The following is a 21,559-nucleotide window of genomic DNA, read 5'->3' as shown; positions in this document are numbered from 1 at the left end:
TCTGTACCTCTAGCTACCCTCTGTACCTCTAGCTACCCTCTGTACCTCCAGCTACCCTCTGTACCTCCAGCTACCCACTGCATCTACAGCTAACCACTGCACCTCCAGCTAACCACTGCACTTCCAGCTAACCTCTGCACCTCCAGCTAACCTCTGCACCTCCAGCTAACCTCTGCACCTCCAGCTAACCACTGCACCTCCAGCTAACCACTGCACCTCCAGCTAACCACTGCACCTCCAGCTAACCACTGCACCTCCAGCTACCCACTGCATCTCCAGCTACCCACTGCACCACCATCTGCCCACAGTATCTCCAGCTAACTACTGAACCTCCATCTACCTACTGCACTTTCCATCTTACCACCTAACACTGCATCCCCCTTCACTGTCCCTCACCGACCTCTGCACCTTCATCTGCACTACTACCCTCACCCTGCTTCCCTTCCCACTCGCTGCTGTGTAATTACTGCTTTCCATTGCATACCTATACTGTATCCTGCTGCACTACCAGCACTGCACCACCCTAACCACTGAGCAATCCTTTCCCATCAGCCTCTGCACCAGAGGAGCTTACACTCTAATGTCCTCACCACAGTCACACACTATTATTATTATTATACATTTATATAGCTCTGACATATACCACAGCGCTGTACAGAGATCACTGATCCATTCCCATCAGTCTCTGCACCAGAGGAGCTTACACTCTAATGTCCTCACCAGTCACACACTATTATTATTATACATTTATATAGCTCTGACATATTCCACAGCACTGTACAGAGATCACTGATCCATTCCAATCAGTCTCTGCACCAGAGGAGCTTACACTCTAATGTCCTCACCACAGTCACACTATTATTATTATACATTTATATAGCTCTGACATATACCACAGCGCTGTACAGAGATCACTGATCCATTCCCATCAGTCTCTGCACCAGAGGAGCTTACACTCTAATGTCCTCACCACAGCCACACACTATTATTATTATACATTTATATAGCTCTGACATATTCCACAGTGCTGTACAGAGATCACTGATCCATTCCCATCAGTCTCTGCACCAGAGGAGCTTACACTCTAATGTCCTCACCAGTCACACACTATTATTATTATACATTTATATAGCTCTGACATATACCACAGCACTGTACAGAGATCACTGATCCATTCCCATCAGTCTCTGCCAGGGCTGTGGAGTCGGTCCAAAAATCCACCGACTCCGACTCCTCAGTTTAGGATTCCACCAACTCCGACTCCTCGACTCCGACTCCTCTAATTTGCATATTACAATTTTGTTGATTAAAAGTATGTAACGTGAACTTCGTCTCATAACTGCCAACGCTTAGGAATTTTACAAGACAACTGAAGTGAGAAGGATATGTAGACTACTATATTTATTCCCTTTAGACTAAAACTAGTTCTTGGTAAGAGTACTTGTAAAAGGTACAAACCGGAACAAAGAACATCTATCAGGCCCTAGGCAATGTGACTGTGGGTACATGTAAGAATGATGTGCAGGTACTCTGCAGGGGAATGAGGAGATTCTTCCTCTATTACACATTCTTCATGTACAATCTGAACATGGATCAGGCCCTATGCAATGTAACTGTGTGTACATGTAAGAGTGATGTGCAAGTACTCTGCAGGGGAATGAGGGGATTCTTCCTCTATTACACATTCTTCATGCACAATTTGAACATGGATCAGGCCCTAGGCAATGTAACTGTGGGTACATGTAAGAATGATGTGCAGGTACTCTGCAGGGGAATGAGGAGATTCTTCCTCTATTACACATTCTTCATGCGCAATCTGAACATGGATCAGGCCCTAGGCAATGTAACTGTGTGTACATGTAAGAGTGATGTGCAGGTACTCTGCAGGGGAATGAGGGGATTCTTCCTCTATTACACATTCTTCATGCACAATCTGAACATGGATCAGGCCCTAGGCAATGTAACTGTGTGTACATGTAAGAGTGATGTGCAGGTACTCTGCAGGAGAATAAGGAGATTCTTCCTCTATTACACATTCTTCATGTACAATCTGAACATGGATCAGGCCCTAGGCAATGTAAGTGTGGGTACATGTAAGAGTGATGTGCAGGTACTCTGCAGGGGAATGAGGGGATTCTTCCTCTATTACACATTCTTCATGCACAATCTGAACATGGATCAGGCCCTAGGCAATGTAAGTGTGGGTACATGTAAGAGTGATGTGCAGGTACTCTGCAGGGGAATGAGGGGATTCTTCCTCTATTACACATTCTTCATGCACAATCTGAACATGGATCAGGCCCTAGGCAATGTGACTGTGGGTACATGTAAGAGTGATGTGCAGGTACTCTGCAGGGGAATGAGGGGATTCTTCCTCTATTACACATTCTTCATGCACAATCTGAACATGGATCAGGCCCTAGGCAATGTAACTGTGGGTACATGTAAGAGTGATGTGCAGGTACTCTGCAGGGGAATGAGGGGATTCTTCCTCTATTACACATTCTTCATGCACAATCTGAACATGGATCAGGCCCTAGGCAATGTAAGTGTGGGTACATGTAAGAGTGATGTGCAGGTACTCTGCAGGGGAATGAGGAGATTCTTCCTCTATTACACATTCTTCATGCACAATCTGAACATGGATCAGGACCTAGGCAATGTGACTGTGGGTACATGTAAGAGTGATGTGCAGGTACTCTGCAGGGGAATGAGGAGATTCTTCCTCTATTACACATTCTTCATGCACAATCTGAACATGGATCAGGCCCTAGGCAATGTAACTGTGGGTACATGTAAGAGTGATGTGCAGGTACTCTGCAGGGGGATGAGGGGATTCTTCCTCTATTACACATTCTTCATGCACAATCTGAGCAAGGTTTATGGGTGACAGACAACACCTCTGTGTTCAATGTGCACAGCATTCTCAGTGGATTCTATGCAGCTCTGTGGGGAGTGCATATGTAGAGTATAGTACTACTGTGTAACAAAGTAAACCTGAGACAGATGAAATTAAAGTTTTATACATACCTGGAGCTTCCTCCAGCCGCCTTCAGGATAATCAGTCCCTCGTTGTCCTCCTCCACCACCTGGATCTTCTGCTATGAGTCCAGGTACTTGAGCCAGTCGGGCGTAGTGCGCATGCACACACTCCGCCGCCAGGAGCATACTACACCTGTGCAGCACTAATGCACAGTTGCAGAATGTTCCTGGCTGTGGGAGCAGCATGCGGCCGGACAGCGCTGACTGGCTGAATTACCAGGACTCATAGCAGAAGATCCGGGTGGTGGAGGACAGCGAGGGACTGATTGGCCTGAAGGGGGCTGGAGAAAGCCCCAGGTATGTATAAAACTTTACTTTTCATCCGTCTCAGGTACCCTTTAATTTGTAGTCACCAAACCAAATTTTAACAACATATCAAATTATTTGATTTCATCAGCAAAGGGAGTGCATACATTTGCATAAATCAGCATCAATGCAGAATTATTTCCATCTCATTGACCATCTCTATTAGTGACACAGCTACACATCAGGCTTTATTCTTACAGCATAGATGTTATTTAGTATATATGTTACGGCCAGAACCCGAAGTGTGGCCACTTCGCGTTCTGGCCAGCCACTTCGGGTTCTGGCCGGCCAATGTGCAAAGTGGCCGCAGCGCAGCGGCCAATGTTAGAAATGGAAAGTTTACATTTATTTTACAGCCGTCTCGCTGCGGCCAAATGTATTAAAAGTTGCTTAATTTAATTAAATATAGCCGGCGGCGATGTGATAGATGAAGCCGCCGGCTTTCGCACTGCCTCCTCCTCCTCTCCCTGCCTCCTATACGACATACGGAGCAGCCGGGCGGGGACACGCGTGTCCCCCGAGAGTCGTTCGTCGCGGCAGGGGAATCCTGCCGTTCCTGCAGAGCGGGCGCTGGCAGAAGCAATGTCTGCAGCCTCCCCGCTCTGCTTCCCCTGCCGCGACGAACGACTCTCCCGGCGGCTCCGTATTGTATGGAAGGCGGGGACAAGGAGAGAGGCGGGGGGGGGGGGGGGGGGTGAGAATCGGGGGGGGGGGGGGGGGGGGAGGCAGTGCGAAAGCCGGCGGCTTCATCTATCACATCGCCGCCGGCTATATTTAATTAAATTTAAGCAACTTTTAATACATTTGGCCGCAGCGAGACGGCCGTAAAATAAGTGTAGCTTTGCATTTCTAACATTGGCCGCTGCGCTGCGGCCACTTCGCAAATTGGCCGGCCAGAACCCGAAGTGGCCACACTTCGGGTTCTGGCCGTAACATATATAAGAGATTCCTGTGTACACATCATATATACAGTCACAATCAGATATGTATATCTGACCTTAAAAATACGGGGACTGCTTTATTGAAGCAGCACAAGTAACTAATTTTGATTGGTTTGTTTTATTTTTATGGACTAAGCACAGCTATTACTGTATATATACTGTATATATACATTATTTTTAATGACTATTACCTGAGAAATAGAAGATTTTATCATATTTTCTATTTTAATTACAGTTACAAATTCATTAGCAGTCGGAGTCGGAGTCGGTGCATTTTTTCCCGACTCCGACTCCAGGCACCCAAAATTGTCCGACTCCACGACTCCGACTCCACGACTCCGACTCAGACTCCACAGCCCTGGTGTCTGCACCAGAGGAGCTTACACTCTAATGTCCTCACCACAGTCACACACTATTATTATTATACATTTATATAGCTCTGACATATTCCACAGTGCTGTACAGAGATCACTGATCTATTCCCATCAGTCTCTGCACCAGAGGAGCTTACACTCTAATGTCCTCACCACAGTCACACTATTATTATTATACATTTATATAGCTCTGACATATTCCACAGTGCTGTACAGAGATCACTGATCCATTCCCATCAGTCTCTGCACCAGAGGAGCTTACACTCTAATGTCCCCACCACAGCCACACACTATTATTATTATACATTTATATAGCTCTGACATATTCCACAGTGCTGTACAGAGATCACTGATCTATTCCCATCAGTCTCTGCACCAGAGGAGCTTACACTCTAATGTCCTCACCACAGTCACACTATTATTATTATACATTTATATAGCTCTGACATATTCCACAGTGCTGTACAGAGATCACTGATCCATTCCCATCAGTCTCTGCACCAGAGGAGCTTACACTCTAATGTCCTCACCACAGTCACACACTATTATACAGCTCTGACATGTACCACAGCGCAGTACAGAGATCACTGATCCATTCCCATCAGTCTCTGCACCAGAGGAGCTTACACTCTAATGTCCTCACCACAGTCACACACTATTATACAGCTCTGACATATACCACAGCGCAGTACAGAGATCACTGATCCATTCCCATCAGTCTCTGCACCAGAGGAGCTTACACTCTAATGTCCTCACCACAGTCACACACTATTATTATACATTTATATAGCTCTGACATATACCACAGCACTGTACATAGATCACTGATCCATTCCCATCAGCCTCTGCACCAGAAGAGCTTACAATCTAATGTCCTCCCCACAGTCACACACTATTATTATACATTAATATAGCTCTGACATATACCACAGCGCTGTACAGAGATCACTGATCCATTCCCATCAGCCTCTGCACCAGAGGAGCTTACACTCTAATGTCCTCCCCACAGTCACACACTATTATTATTATACATTTATATAGCTCTGACATATACCACAGCGCTGTACAGAGATCACTGATCCATTCCCATCAGTCTCTGCACCAGAGGAGCTTACACTCTAATATCCTCATTGCTGTATTTGCTGCTCTGTCTTCTGCCCTGCTCACTCCCCCTCCCCCCAGTCACCAATGAACTGTTGGAGTCCTTGTTTTGCAGTATGTCCCGGAGGACTTGATGCCGGTCTACAAGAATTTGGTTGTTCCTGTCGCCAATATCATCACCCCAAATCAGTTTGAGGCGGAGTAAGTGTAATTCTATGATTGATCATCTTCATATATCATCTCTGGTCACATGACCCAGGCATATGGAGCTAGTGGCTTAACCTTGGCCATAGTTATGTGGTAGTGGACACTGGTCTCTGATCACATGACACAGACATAGGGGGCATTTGTTATCTCGAGGCTCAGTGTGGGACGTACCATCTGCTGTGAGATCAGGGCTCAGTGTGGGCCGTACCATCTGCTGTGAGATCAGGGCTCAGTGTGGGCCGTACCATCTGATGTGAGATCAGGGCTCAGAGGGGGCCATACCATCTGCTGTGAGATCAGGGATCAGAGGGGGCCGTACCATCTGCTGTGAGATCAGGGCTCAGTGTGGGCCGTACCATCTGATGTGAGATCAGGGCTCAGTGTGGGCCGTACCATCTGCTGTGAGATCAGGGCTCAGAGTGGGCCATACCATCTGCTGTGAGATCAGGGCTCAGTGGGGGCCGTACCATCTGCTGTGAGATCAGGGCTCAGAGGGGTCCGTACCATCTGCTGTGAGATCAGGGCTCAGAGGGGGCCGTACCATCTGATGTGAGATCAGGGCTCAGTGTGGGCCGTACCATCTGCTGTGAGATCAGGGATCAGAGGGGGCCGTACCATCTGCTGTGAGATCAGGGCTCAGTGGGGGCCGTACCATCTGCTGTGAGATCAGGGCTCAGTGTGGGCCGTACCATCTGCTGTGAGATCAGGGCTCAGTGGGGGCCGTACCATCTGCTGTGAGATCAGGGCTCAGTGTGGGCCGTACCATCTGCTGTGAGATCAGGGCTCAGAGGGGGCCATACCATCTGCTGTGAGATCAGGGCTCAGTGGGGGCCGTACCATCTGCTGTGAGATCAGGGCTTAGAGGGGGCCGTACCATCTGCTGTGAGATCAGGGCTCAGTGGGGGCCGTACCATCTGCTGTGAGATCAGGGCTCAGTGTGGGCCGTACTATCTGCTGTAAGATCAGGGATCAGAGGGGGCCGTACCATCTGCTGTGAGATCAGGGCTCAGCGGGGGCCGTACCATCTGCTGTGAGATCAGGGCTCAGTGGGGGCCGTACCATCTGCTGTGAGATCAGGGCTCAGAGGGGGCCGTATAATCTGCTGTGAGATCAGGGCTCAGTGTGGGCCGTACCATCTGCTGTGAGATCACGGCTCAGTGTGGGCCGTACCATCTGCTGTGAGATCAGGGCTCAGAGGGGGCCGTACCATCTGCTGTGAGATCAGGGCTCAGAGGGGGCCGTACCATCTGCTGTGAGATCAGGGCTCAGTGGGGGCCGTACCATCTGCTGTGAGATCAGGGCTCAGAGGGGGCCGTACCATCTGCTGTGAGATCAGGGCTCAGAGGGGGCCGTACCATCTGCTGTGAGATCAGGGCTCAGAGGGGGCCGTACCATCTGCTGTGAGATCAGGGCTCAGAGGGGGCCGTACCATATGCTGTGAGATCAGGGCTCAGAGGGGGCCGTACCATCTGCTGTGAGATCAGGGCTCAGAGGGGGCCGTACCATCTGCTTTGAGATCAGGGCTCAGAGGGGGCCGTACCATCTGCTGTGAGGTCAGGGATCAGTGAGGGCCGTAGCATCTGCTGTGAGATCAGGGCTCAGAGGGGGCCGTACCATCTGTTGTGTGATGAGGGCTCAGAGGGGACTGTACCATCTGCTGTGAGATCAGGGCTCAGCGGGGGCCGTACCATCTGCTGTGAGATCAGGGCTCAGTGTGGGCCGTACCATCTGCTGTGAGATCAGGGCTCAGTGTGGGCCGTACCATCTGTCACAGGGCCCCTAGTGGCCGGACCGCACAATGCCTCCCAATCTGTTTCAGCACACAGACCATGCAATCTGTGGTCACAATCGGTGCTCAGAAACCGCTTGGATTTTTTGGCAGCAGACCGACTAGAAGGGAGCCTGTGAGTTACGGTAATACAAATTGCACACTATTTTAGGGTATAACTGCCACCACCTCTGTTACCATGGGAAAGAGGAACCCACTGACTGACTGACTGACTCTAGACCTGCAAATAGAAGACGGTTAAACACACTCTATTTTTATCTAGCTATTAACATTAGTAGCGACTCTTCAGAAGCCAGGGTTCAGTTTGTGCGGCTGAATAGCAGGGTAGCTGAATAAATAAATGACGCTAGCGTTGTTTATTAAAAAATGCAACATAAATAATTAATATATACAGAAAATCGTTAAAATCAACAATTATAGAGACAAATAATAGCACAGTATGAAATAAAAAATGGAATAAAGTACTTAGGTTCATGGAAATCTGTCCTTTCTGGGAAAATCTGTGCACATGAAAAATGTCCTTTGTTTCAGTTCAGGAAAATGGCTGCCAGCCACATGGTCCTCTGGCTGGCCTGATCAGGTGATGGTACATGGGGAAGACTGCCCCTCCTTGTATGCATCCTGGTTTTATGGAAGCTAGTTTTGGGGTGGGACCAAGCCCGCCCCTCTGGTTGACAAACCAATCACAGTTCAAGTCCTTGGAGAGAGATTTAGGTTTAAACTTATAAAACGCTGTAATTCAGAACCGATAAATGCCACATTTGCGCTGATGACAGATTAATACACAGTGGATTCGGGGAATCATACAGAGACCAAGAATCCTGAGTCTAGCCCAAGTGGTTGCACAAAACTTAATAACTCTGCTTAGGAATGGGCTACGAACTCCCACGATCTCTTAAAACGTGCGCAATTTCAACTGCGCCTAAATGTGTTATTTTAGTAGAGATAGTCAGTGGCATTCTGCTGTAATCTTACCAAAAAATGACTGGCTATATTCGCTTTGGGCTGTCCATATGACAATACCCTGCTGTGTTGCTGCCGTTCTGTTTGTGTGACTGCAGTTTTTGAATAGGCCCCCTGCTGTGGCTTTCCTGCCTATTCCTGTGTATGCTGTCGGTCACAGGTAACTATGAGGAGGTAATTACCTGGTCAGAGTTGTGACAGGTACCTGTGAACTGTCTTCTTTTGATCAAGTAAATTAAACCAACATGTCTTCACTGGTCAGCAAACATATTTTAGAAGAAAAATTGTCTTTTTTTTTAAATCATCCTTTATTAAAGTCAAAGAACAAAATGTAAACAGAACAAGTTTACATCAGATATAACACTTTACAACAGCAGCAGGTATTACCTTCAGAGGTATTTGGTATACATACAATCAAACAACAAATGATCAACATAGACATACATTTGTCCAATCACAGGGCTAGTTTAACAGATTAAAGGGCAACTGTAGTGACTAAAGGGAGTAAAGAGAAGGTGATAGCAGTTTCAGGATTTTCTTTACCCATTCAAATGCCCAGAGTAAATAGTCTATCGATAATCAATGCCCGGTCAGGAAGACCAGGAGTATTTAGCCAGGGAGCCCATATTTGTTCAAATTTTTGGGGTGCACCTCTGTGTGCATATACCAATTTTTCGAACTTTAGATAAGAATTTACCTGTATAATCCAGGAGGCGGAGGAAGGAGGAGCTGGATCAATCCAAACAGATAGGATAAGCTTTCTAGCTTGAAATAACAGCCTATGAAGCATAGTTTGTGTTGGATCTGGGACCTTTAACCCCGACAGTAGCCCTAATAGACAGAACTGGAAGGTTCTCGGAACAGTAGCATTGATGAGAGTGTCAATTATATCTAAAATATCTTTCCAGTATCTATGAAGTTTGGGGCAATGCCACAGCATGTGAATAAGATCTCCGTGGTCTCTACTACAGCGGGCACAGATAGGGTCATCTCTAAAATGCATGCTATATAATCTTTTAGGGGTTAGGAGAGTTCTGTGGAGTATATTAAGTTGGGATAATTTATGTGTAGCATTGGTAGAAACCAATGGTACAGTGAAAAATTGTCATTTTGATCGCTGCAATGACTGCGCAAATCTTCCCGATTCACCTGCGTTTCTCACGGCTGTTTCGTGACACCATCTGATGTGAGATCAGGGCTCAGTGGGGGCCGTACCATCTGCTGTGAGATCAGGGCTCAGAGGGGGCCGTACCATCTGCTGTGAGATCAGGGCTCAGAGGGGGCCGTACCATCTGCTGTGAGATCAGGGCTCAGAGGGGGCCGTACCATCTGCTGTGAGATCAGGGCTCAGAGGGGGCCGTACCATCTGCTGTGAGATCAGGGCTCAGTGGGGGCCGTACCATCTGCTGTGAGATCAGGGCTCAGAGGGGGCCGTACCATCTGCTGTGAGATCAGGGCTCAGAGGGGGCCGTACCATCTGATGTGAGATCAGGGCTCAGTGGGGGTCGTACCATCTGATGTGAGATCAGGGCTCAGTGGGGGCCGTACCATCTGCTGTGAGATCAGGGCTCAGAGGGGGCCGTACCATCTGATGTGAGATCAGGGCTCAGAGGGGTCCGTACCATCTGCTGTGAGATCAGGACTCAGTGTGGGACGTACCATCTGCTGTGAGATCAGGGCTCAGAGGGGGCCGTACCAACTGCTGTGAGATCAGGGCTCAGAGGGGTCCGTACCATCTGCTGTGAGATCAGGGCTCAGTGGGGGCCGTACCATCTGCTGTGAGATCAGGACTCAGTGGGGGCCGTACCATCTGCTGTGAGATCAGGGCTCAGAGGGGGCCGTACCATCTGATGTGAGATCAGGGCTCAGTGGGGGCCGTACCATCTGCTGTGAGATCAGGGCTCAGTGGGGGCCGTACCATCTGATGTGAGATCAGGGCTCAGTGTGGGCCGTACCATCTGCTGTGAGATCAGGGCTCAGAGGGGGCCGTACCATCTGCTGTGAGATCAGGGCTCAGAGGGGTCCGTACCATCTGCTGTGAGATCAGGGCTCAGTGTGGGCCGTACCATCTGCTGTGAGATCAGGGCTCAGAGGGGGCCGTACCAACTGCTGTGAGATCAGGGCTCAGAGGGGTCCGTACCATCTGCTGTGAGATCAGGGCTCAGTGGGGGCCGTACCATCTGCTGTGAGATCAGGACTCAGTGGGGGCCGTACCATCTGCTGTGAGATGAGGACTCAGTGGGGGCTGTACCATCTGCTGTGAGATCAGGGCTCAGAGGGGGCCGTACCATCTGCTGTGAGATCAGGACTCAGTGTGGGACGTACCATCTGCTGTGAGATCAGGGCTCAGTGGGGGCCGTACCATCTGCTGTGAGATCAGGGATCAGAGGGGGCCGTACCATCTGCTGTGAGATCAGGACTAAGTGGGGGCTGTACCATCTGCTGTGAGATCAGGACTCAGTGGGGGCCGTACCATCTGCTGTGAGATCAGGGCTCAGAGGGGGCCGTACCATCTGCTGTGAGATCAGGACTCAGTGGGGGCCGTACCACCTGCTGTGAGATCAGGGCTCAGAGGGGGCCGTACCATCTGCTGTGAGATCAGGGCTCGGTGGGGGCCGTACCATCTGCTGTGAGATCACGGCTCAGTGTGGGCCGTACCATCTGCTGTGAGATCAGGGCTCAGTGTGGGACGTACCATCTGCTGTGAGATCACGGCTCAGTGGGGGCCGTACCATCTGCTGTGAGATCAGGGATCAGAGGGGGCCGTACCATCTGCTGTGAGATCAGGACTAAGTGGGGGCTGTACCATCTGCTGTGAGATCAGGACTCAGTGGGGGCCGTACCATCTGCTGTGAGATCAGGGCTCAGAGGGGGCCGTACCATCTGCTGTGAGATCAGGACTCAGTGGGGGCCGTACCATCTGCTGTGAGATCAGGGCTCAGAGGGGGCTGTACCATCTGCTGTGAGATCAGGGCTCGGTGGGGGCCGTACCATCTGCTGTGAGATCACGGCTCAGTGTGGGCCGTACCATCTGCTGTGAGATCAGGGCTCAGTGTGGGACGTACCATCTGCTGTGAGATCAGGGCTCAGTGGGGGCCGTACCATCTGCTGTGAGATCAGGGCTCAGTGGGGGCCGTACTATCTGCTGTGAGATCAGGGCTCAGAGGGGGCCGTACCATCTGCTGTGAGATCAGGGCTCGGTGGGGGCCGTACCATCTGCTGTGAGATCACGGCTCAGTGTGGGCCGTACCATCTGCTGTGAGATCAGGGCTCGGTGGGCGCCGTACCATCTGCTGTGAGATCAGGGCTCAGTGGGGGCCGTACCATCTGCTGTGAGATCAGGGCTCAGTGGGGGCCGTACCATCTGCTGTGAGATCAGGGCTCAGAGGGGGCCGTACCATCTGCTGTGAGATCAGGGATCAGAGGGGGCCGTACCATCTGCTGTGAGATCACGGCTCAGTGTGGGCCGTACCATCTGCTGTGAGATCAGGGCTCGGTGGGGGCCGTACCATCTGCTGTGAGATCAGGGCTCAGTGGGGGCCGTACCATCTGCTGTGAGATCAAGGCTCAGAGGGGGCTGTACCATCTGCTGTGAGATCAAGGCTCAGTGTTGGAATCGTAGTAAATGGTGACATCACTCTCGCCAGTCACCAGTAAGGTGAGGCAGGGAAGGTCATAGTCTTGTATTTTTATTGGCTGTCTTTTTACCCAGGCTGCTGACAGGACAGAAGATCTGCTCTCGGCAGGATGCCATCCAGGTGAGCCGTCTGTTGTTACCCCATCCTCTGTTGTGTGCGCAGCCTCTGTGGCCTCCTCTGTTGTGTGCGCAGCCTCTCTGGCCTCCTCTGTTGTGTGCCCAGCCTCTCTGGCCTACTCTGTTGTGTGCCCAGCCTCTCTGGCCTCCTCTGTTGTGTGCGCAGCCTCTCTGGCCTCCTCTGTTGTGTGCCCAGCCTCTCTGGTCTCCTCTGTTGTGTGAGCAGCCTCTGTGGCCTCCTCTGTTGTGTGCGCAGCCTCTCTGGCCTCCTCTGTTGTGTGCGCAGCCTCTCTGGCCTCCTCTGTTGTGTGCGCAGCCTCTCTGGTCTCCTCTGTTGTGTGCCCAGCCTCTCTGGCCTACTCTGTTGTGTGCCCAGCCTCTCTGGCCTCCTCTGTTGTGTGCGCAGCCTCTCTGGCCTCCTCTGTTGTGTGCCCAGCCTCTCTGGTCTCCTCTGTTGTGTGAGCAGCCTCTCTGGCCTCCTCTGTTGTGTGCGCAGCCTCTCTGGCCTACTCTGTTGTGTGCCCAGCCTCTCTGGCCTACTCTGTTGTGTGCCCAGCCTCTCTGGCCTCCTCTGTTGTGTGTGCAGCCTCTCTGGCCTCTTCTGTTGTGTGCGCAGCTTCTCTGGCCTCCTCTGTTGTGTGTGCAGCCTCTCTGGCCTCCTCTGTTGTGTGCACAGCCTCTCTGGTCTCCTCTGTTGTGTGCGCAGCTTCTCTGGCCTCCTCTGTTGTGTTCACAGCCTCTCTGGTCTCCTCTGTTGTGTGCGCATTTTCTCTGGCCTCCTCTGTTGTGTGTGCAGCTTCTCTGGCCTCCTCTGTTGTGTGCGCAGCTTCTCTGGCCTCCTCTGTTGTGTGCGCAGCCTCTCTGGCCTCCTCTGTTGTGTGCGCAGCCTCTCTGGCCTCCTCTGTTGTGTGCGCAGCCTCTCTGGCCTCCTCTGTTGTGTGCACAGCCTCTCTGGTCTCCTCTGTTGTGTGCGCAGCTTCTCTGGCCTCCTCTGTTGTGTGCACAGCCTCTCTGGTCTCCTCTGTTGTGTGCGCATTTTCTCTGGCCTCCTCTGTTGTGTGCGCAGCCTCTCTGACCTCCTCTGTTGTGTGCGCAGCCTCTCTGGCCTCCACTCTGTAACACCACCTCTCCACTCTTTAGTCTCAGCCATCAATATCCCCACCCTGCCCACTCTTACTGCCTCCTTGCCCCTCTGCTCTGACAGCACCCCTCTTAACACTTTATGTTGGTGACACAGTGTGTGCGCAGCCTCTCTGGCCTCCTCTGTTGTGTGCGCAGCTTCTCTGGCCTCCTCTGTTGTTTGCCCAGCCTCTCTGGTCTCCTCTGTTGTGTGCGCAGCTTCTTTGGCCTCCTTTGTGTTGTGCCCAGCCTCTCTGGCCTCCTCTGTTGTGTGCGCAGCTTCTCGGGCCTCCTCTGTTGCGTGCGCAGCTTCTCTGGCCTCCTCTGTTGTGTGCGCAGCCTCTCTGACCTCCTCTGTTTTTTGCCCACCCTCTCTGAGCTCCTCTGTTGTGTGCGCACTTTCTCTGGCCTCCTCTGTTGTGTGCCCAGCCTCTCTGGCCTCCTCTGTTGTGTGCGCAGCTTCTCTGGCCTCCTCTGTTGTGTGCGCAGCTTCTCTGGCCTCCTCTGTTGTGTGCGCAGCCTCTCTGGCCTACTCTGTTGTGTGCCCAGCCTCTCTGGCCTCCTCTGTTGTGTGCGCAGCTTCTCTGGCCGCCTCCTCTGTTGTGTGTGCAGCCTCTCTGGCCTCCTCTTTTGTGTGCGCAGCCTCTCTGGCCTCCTCTTTTGTGTGCGCAGCCCCTCTGGCCTCCTCTGTTATGTGCGCAGCTTCTCTGGCCTCCTCTGTTGTGTGCGCAGCTTCTCTGGCCGCCTCCTCTGTTGTGTGTGCAGCCTCTCTGGCCTCCTCTTTTGTGTGCGCAGCCTCTCTGGCCTCCTCTTTTGTGTGCGCAGCCCCTCTGGCCTCCTCTGTTGTGTGCGCAGCTTCTCTGGCCTCCTCTGTTGTGTGCGCAGCTTCTCTGGCCTCCTCTGTTGTGTGTGCAGCTTCTCTGGCCTCCTCTGTTGTGTGCGCAGCTTCTCTGGCCTCCTCTGTTGTGTGCGCAGCTTCTCTGGCCTCCTCTGTTGTGTGCGCAGCTTCTCTGGCCGCTCCTCTGTTGTGTGTGCAGCCTCTCTGGCCTCCTCTTTTGTGTGCGCAGCCTCTCTGGCCTCCTCTTTTGTGTGCGCAGCCCCTCTGGCCTCCTCTGTTATGTGCAAAGCCTCTCTGGTCTCCTCTGTTGTGTGCGCAGCTTCTCTGGCCTCCTCTGTTGTGTGCACAGCCTCTCTGGTCTCCTCTGTTGTGTGCGCAGCTTCTCTGGCCTCCTCTGTTTTGTGCGCAGCTTCTCTGGCCTCCTCTGTTGTGTGCCCAGCCTCTCTGGCCTACTCTGTTGTGTGCCCAGCCTCTCTGGCCTACTCTGTTGTGTGCCCAGCCTCTCTGGCCTCCTTTGTTGTGTGCCCAGCCTCTCTGGCCTACTCTGTTGTGTGCCCAGCCTCTCTGGCCTCCTCTGTTGTGTGCGCAGCCTCTCTGGCCTACTCTGTTGTGTGCCCAGCGAGAGGCTGGCCTCCTCTGTTGTGTGCGCAGCCTCTCTGGCCTCCTCTGTTGTGTGTGCATCCTCTCTGGCCTCCTCTGTTGTGTGCGCAGCTTCTCTGGCCTCCTCTGTTGTGTGCGCAGCTTCTCTGGCCTCCTCTGTTGTGTGTGCAGCTTCTCTGGCCTCCTCTGTTGTGTGCGCAGCTTCTCTGGCCTCCTCTGTTGTGTGCGCAGCTTCTCTGGCCTCCTCTGTTGTGTGCGCAGCTTCTCTGGCCGCCTCCTGTTGTGTGTGCAGCTTCTCTGGCCTCCTCTGTTGTGTGCGCAGCTTCTCTGGCCTCCTCTGTTGTGTGCGCAGCTTCTCTGGCCTCCTCTGTTGTGTGCGCAGCTTCTCTGGCCTCCTCTGTTATGTGGGCAGCCTCTCTGGCCTCCTCTGTTGTGTGTGCAGCCTCTCTGGCCTCCTCTGTTGTGTGCCCAGCCTCTCTGGCCTCCTCTGTTGTGTGCGCAGCTTCTCTGGCCTCCTCTGTTGTGTGCGCAGCTTCTCTGGCCTCCTCTGTTGTGTGCGCAGCTTCTCTGGCCGCCTCCTGTTGTGTGCGCAGCCTCTCTGGCCTCCTCTGTTGTGTGCACATTTTCTCTGGCTTCCTCTGTTGTGTGCGCATTTTCTCTGGCCTCCTCAGTTGTGTGCGCAGCTTCTCTGGCCTCCTCTGTTGTGTGCGCAGCTTCTCTGGCCTCCTCTGTTGTGTGCACAGCTTCTCTGGCCGCCTCCTCTGTTGTGTACGCAGCCTCTCTGGTCTCCTCTGTTGTGTGCATGCAGCTTCTCTGGCCTCCTCTGTTGTTTGCCCAGCCTCTCTGGTCTCCTCTGTTGTGTGCGCAGCTTCTCTGACCGCCTCTGTGTTGAGCCCAGCCTCTCTGGCCTCCTCTGTTGTGTGCGCAGCTTCTCGGGCCTCCTCTGTTGTGTGCGCAGCTTCTCTGGCCTCCTCTGTTGTGTGCGCAGCTTCTCTGGCCTCCTCTGTTGTGTGCCCAGCCTCTGTGGCCTCCTCTGTTGTGTGCGCAGCTTCTCTGGCCTCTTCTGTTATGTGCGCAGCTTCTCTGGCCTCCTCTGTTGTGTGCGCAGCTTCTCTGGCCTCCTCTGTTGTTTGCCCAGCCTCTCTGGTCTCCTCTGTTGTGTGCGCAGCTTCTCTGACCGCCTCTGTGTTGAGCCCAGCCTCTCTGGCCTCCTCTGTTGTGTGCGCAGCTTCTCGGGCCTCCTCTGTTGTGTGCGCAGCTTCTCTGGCCTCCTCTGTTGTGTGCGCAGCTTCTCGGACCTCCTCTGTTGTGTGCGCAGCTTCTCGGGCCTCCTCTGTTGTGTGCGCAGCTTCTCTGACCTCCTCTGTTGTGTGCCCAGCCTCTCTGACCTCCTCTGTTGTTCTGTTGTATGCGCAGCCTCTCTGGCCTCCTCTGTTGTGTGAGCAGCTTCTCTGGGCTCCTCTGTAGTGTGCCCAGCCTCTCTGGCCTCCTCTGTTGTGTGCTCAGCTTCTCTGGCCTCCTCTGTTGTGTGCGCAGCTTCTCTGGCCTTCTCTGTTGTGTGCCCAGCCTCTCTGGCCTCCTCTGTTGTGTGTGCAGCTTCTCTGGCCTCTTCTGTTGTGTGTGCAGCCTCTCTGGCCTCCTCTGTTGTGTGCGCAGCCTCTCTGGCCTCCTCTGTTGTGTGAGCAGCCTCTCTGGCCTCCTCTGTTGTGTGAGCAGCCTCTCTGGCCTCCTCTGTTGTGTGCGCAGCCTCTCTGGCCTCCTCTGTTGTGTGCGCAGCCTCTTTGGCCTCCTCTGTTGTGTACGCAGCTTCTCTGGCCTCCTCTGTTGTGTACGCAGCTTCTCTGGGCTCCTCTGTTGTGTGCGCAGCCTCTCTGGCCTCCTCTGTTGTGTGCGCAGCCTCTCTGGCCTCCTCTGTTGTGTGCGCAGCCTCTCTGACCTCCTCTGTTGTGTGCGCAGCCTCTTTGGCCTCCACTCTGTAACACCACCTCTCCACTCTTTAGTCTCAGCCATCAATATCCCCACCCTGCCCACTCTTACTGCCTCCTTGCCCCTCTGCTCTGACTCCACCCCTATTAACTCTTTATGTTGGTGACACTTTTGTTTTGCTCAGGTTATGGACATGTTGCACTGTCTGGGGCCAAGCACTGTAATGATCACCAGCTCGGACCTCCCAGCTTCTCGGGGGCCGGACTATCTCATCACACTGGGAAGTCAGAGACGAGGTAAGACCTGCATTGCTCCGCCCATGCTCAGTGTTAGGGGGATAGTAATGATGAGGCCTGCAATGTGAAGGATAGTACCATAATTGAGGAGTAGGGGGTGAGGAATGTCCTAGACACACCCAGCATTATTTTATTGCAGAGGGACTAGAGCGGAGGAAGGGGGAGGGGGGGGACTGAGGAGGAGGGGGGCTGGTAGATTGGGGAGGAGGAAGGGGCGAGGAGTGTCCCAGCCACACCCAGCATTATTCCATCGCAGAGAGAGGGGAGGAGGAAGGGGATGGGGGACTGAGGAGGAGGAGGAAGGGGGTGGGGGACTGAGGAGGGGGCATGGGGCAGGGGGACTGAGGAGGAAGGGGGCGGGGGACTAAGGAGGAGGAAGTGGGTGGGGGACTTGAGATGGGGGCGGGAGACTGGAGATATTAGGGCGGGGGGACTGGAGGAGTTGAGTAGGAAAGAATATTCAGTGGCAGTTAGTGAGTATAAGTATTGGTGCTGCAGATATCTATGCTCTGCTATTTGTCTGTTTTCTACTTGCAGTGGGTGTGGATGGAGAGATGCACACCCAGCGTATCTGCCTGGAGTTACCCCGGGTGGATGCTGTGTTTGTGGGCACCGGAGATCTCTTCGCTGCAATGCTGCTGGCCTGGACTCACCATCACCCCAATAACTTCAAGGTACCTTGTGCTGGGACAGCTCTGTGTGCTGTCACCATGTCCTTCTCCAGCGCTGTGTCTCCCATCCATCCTCCACAGCAGCCGCCCGCTCCCTGCCTGTCACTATGTCCTGCTCCAGTGCTGTGTCTCCCATCCATCCTCCACAGCAGCCGCCCACTCCCTGCCTGTCACTATGTCCTGCTCCAGCGCTGTCTCTCCCATCCATCCTCCACAGCAGCCTCCCGCTCCCTGCCTGTCACCATGTCCTGCTCCAGCGCTGCATCTCCCATCCATCCTCCACAGCAGCCTCCCGCTCCCTGCCTGTCACCATGTCCTGCTCCAGCACTGCATCTCCCATCCATCCTCCACAGCAGCCTCCCGCTCCCTGCCTGTCACCATGTCCTGCTCCAGTGCTGTGTCTCCCATCCATCCTCCACAGCAGCCGCCCGCTCCCTGCCTGTCACGATGTCCTGCTCCAGCACTGCATCTCCCAATCATCCTCCACAGCAGCCGCCCGCTCCCTGCCTGTCACGATGTCCTGCTCCAGCACTGCATCTCCCATCCATCCTCCACAGCAGCCTCCCGCTCCCTGACTGTCACTATGTCCTGCTCCAGTGCTGTGTCTCCCATCCATCCTCCACAGCAGCTGCCCGCTCCCTGCCTGTCACCATGTCCTGCTCCAGCGCTGTGTCTCCCATCCATCCTCCACAGCAGCCTCCCGCTCCCTGCCTGTCACCATGTCCTGCTCCAGCGCTGTGTCTCCCATCCATCCTCCACAGCAGCTGCCCACTCCCTGCCTGTCACAATGTCCTGCTCCAGCGCTGCATCTCCCATCCATCCTCCACAGCAGCTGCCCGCTCCCTGCCTGTCACAATGTCCTGCTCCAGCGCTGTGTCTCCCATCCATCCTCCACAGCAGCTGCCCGCTCCCTGCCTGTCACAATGTCCTGCTCCAGCGCTGTGTCTCCCATCCATCCTCCACAGCAGCTGCCCGCTCCCTGCCTGTCACAATGTCCTGCTCCAGCGCTGCATCTCCCATCCATCCTCCACAGCAGCTGCCCACTCCCTGCCTGTCACAATGTCCTGCACCAGCGCTGTCTCCCATCCATCCTCCACAGCAGCCGCCCACTCCCTGCCTGTCACAATGTCCTGCTCCAGAGCTGTGTCTCCCATCCATCCTCCACAGCAGCCGCCCACTCCCTGCCTGTCACAATGTCCTGCTCCAGCGCTGTGTCTCCCATCCATCCTCCACAGCAGGCTCCCGCTCCCTCCCTGTCAACATTTCCTGCTCCAGTGCTGTGTCTCCCGTCCATCCTCCACAGGAGCTGCACGCTCCCTGCCTTTCACGATGTCCTGCTCCAGCGCTGTGTCTCCCATCCATCCTCCACAGCAGCCACTCGCTCCCTGCCTGTCACAATGTCCTGCTCCAGCGCTGTGTCTCCCATCCATCCTCCACAGCAGCCGCCCGCTCCCTGCCTGTCACAATGTCCTGCTCCAGCGCTGTGTCTCCCATCCATCCTCCACAGCAGCTGCCCGCTCCCTGCCTGTCACCATGTCCTGCTCGAGCGCTGCGTCTCCCATCCATCCTCCACAGCAGCCGCCCGCTCCCTGCCTGTCACCATGTCCTGCTCCAGTGCTGTGTCTCCCATCCATCCTCCACAGCAGCCGCCCACTCCCTGCCTGTCACTATGTCCTGCTCCAGCGCTGTGTCTCCCATCCATCCTCCACAGCAGCCGCCCGCTCCCTGCCTGTCACCATGTCCTGCACCAGCGCTGTGTCTCCCATTCATCCTCCACAGCAGCTGCCCGCTCCCTGCCTGTCACCATGTCCTGCACCAGCGCTGTGTCTCCCATCCATCCTCCACAGCAGCCTTCCGCTCCCTGACTGTCACTATGTCCTGCTCCAGCGCTGTGTCTCCCATCCATCCTCCACAGCAGCCACCCGCTCCCTGCCTGTCACCATGTCCTGCTCCAGCGCTGTGTCTCCCATCCATCCTCCACAGCAGCCACACGCTCCCTGCCTGTCACTATGTCCTGCTCCAGCGCTGCATCTCCCATCCATCCTCCACAGCAGCTGCCTGTCACCATGTCCTGCTCCAGCGCTGCATCTCCCATCCATCCTCCACAGCAGCCGCCCGCTCCCTGCCTGTCACCATGTCCTGCTCCAGCGCTGCGTCTCCCATCCATCCACCACAGCAGCTGCCCGCTCCCTACCTGTCACCATGTCCTGCTCCAGCGCTGCGTCTCCCATCCATCCTCCACAGCAGCCTCCCGCTCCCTGCCTGTCACCATGTCCTGCTCCAGCGCTGCATCTCCCATCCATCCTCCACAGCAGCTGCCCACTCCCTGCCTGTCACCATGTCCTGCTCCAGCGCTGTCTCCCATCCATCCTCCACAGCAGCTGCCCGCTCCCTGCCTGTCACCATGTCCTGCTCCAGTGCTGTGTCTCCCATCCATCCTCCACAGCAGCTGCCCGCACCCTGCCTGTCACCATGTCCTGCTCCAGCGCTGTGTCTCCCATCCATCCTCCACAGCAGCCGCCCGTTCCCTGCCTGTCACTATGTCCTGCTCCAGCTCTGTGTTTTCCATCCATCCTCCACAGCAGCCGCCCGTTCCCTGCCTGTCACTATGTCCTGCTCCAGCGCTGTGTCTCCCATCCATCCTCCACAGCAGCTGCCCGCTCCCTGCCTGTCACCATGTCCTGCTCCAGCGCTGTGTCTCCCATCCATCCTCCACAGCAGCCGCCCGCTCCCTGCCTGACACCATGTCCTGCACCAGCATTGTGTCTCCCATCCATCCTCCACAGCAGCTGCCCGCTCCCTGCCTGTCACCATGTCCTGCTCCAGCGCTGCATCTCCCATCCATCCTCCACAGCAGCCGCCCGCTCCCTGCCTGTCACCATGTCCTGCTCCAGCGCTGTTTCTCCCATCCATCCTCCACAGCAGCTGCCCGCTCCCTGCCTTTCACCATGTCCTGCTCCAGTGCTGTGTCTCCCATCCATCCTCCACAGCAGCCGCCCGTTCCCTGCCTGTCACTATGTCCTGCTCCAGCGCTGTGTCTCCCATCCATCCTCCACAGCAGCTGCCCGCTCCCTGCCTGTCACGATGTCCTGCTCCAGCGCTGCATCTCCCATCCATCCTCCACAGCAGCCGCCCGTTCCCTGCCTGTCACGATGTCCTGCTCCAGTGCTGTGTCTCCCATCCATCCTCCACAGCAGCCACCCGCTCCCTGCCTGTCACTATGTCCTGCTCCAGCGCTGGGTCTCCCATCCATCCTCCACAGCAGCTGCCCGCTCCCTGCCTGTCACAATGTCCTGCTCCAGCGCTGGGTCTCCCATCCATCCTCCACAGCAGCTGTCCGCTCCCTGCCTGTCACGATGTCCTGCTCCAGTGCTGTGTCTCCCATCCATCCTCCACAGCAGCCACCCGCTCCCTACCTGTCACTATGTCCTGCTCCAGTGCTGTGTCTCCCATCCATCCTCCACAGCAGCTGCCCGCTCCCTGCCTGTCACAATGTCCTGCTCCAGCGCTGCATCTCCCATCCATCCTCCACAGCAGCTGCCCGCTCCCTGCCTGTCACAATGTCCTGCTCCAGCGCTGTGTCTCCCATCCATCCTCCACAGCAGCTGCCCGCTCCCTGCCTGTCACAATGT

The 21,559-nt window shown here is 54.4% G+C and overlaps 1 protein-coding gene across 1 annotated transcript in view; it reads left to right on the top strand.

The window, feature by feature from the left end:
- The window catches only part of PDXK (pyridoxal kinase), a 115,870-nt gene that overhangs the window by 44,508 nt on the left and 49,803 nt on the right, over positions 1-21,559 (top strand). Inside the window, exons 6-9 of the mRNA XM_068271038.1 lie at positions 5,880-5,965; positions 12,436-12,481; positions 17,145-17,256; positions 17,794-17,930. Coding sequence (XP_068127139.1) covers positions 5,880-5,965; positions 12,436-12,481; positions 17,145-17,256; positions 17,794-17,930 — 381 coding nt within the window. The remainder of the gene's footprint in view (positions 1-5,879; positions 5,966-12,435; positions 12,482-17,144; positions 17,257-17,793; positions 17,931-21,559) is intronic.

This window comes from Hyperolius riggenbachi, chromosome 2 (genome assembly GCF_040937935.1).
Source record: "Hyperolius riggenbachi isolate aHypRig1 chromosome 2, aHypRig1.pri, whole genome shotgun sequence".
NCBI lineage: Eukaryota > Metazoa > Chordata > Amphibia > Anura > Hyperoliidae > Hyperolius > Hyperolius riggenbachi.
Note: the sequence above shows the minus strand (reverse complement) of the source record. Positions and strands in the feature narration are given on the sequence as shown.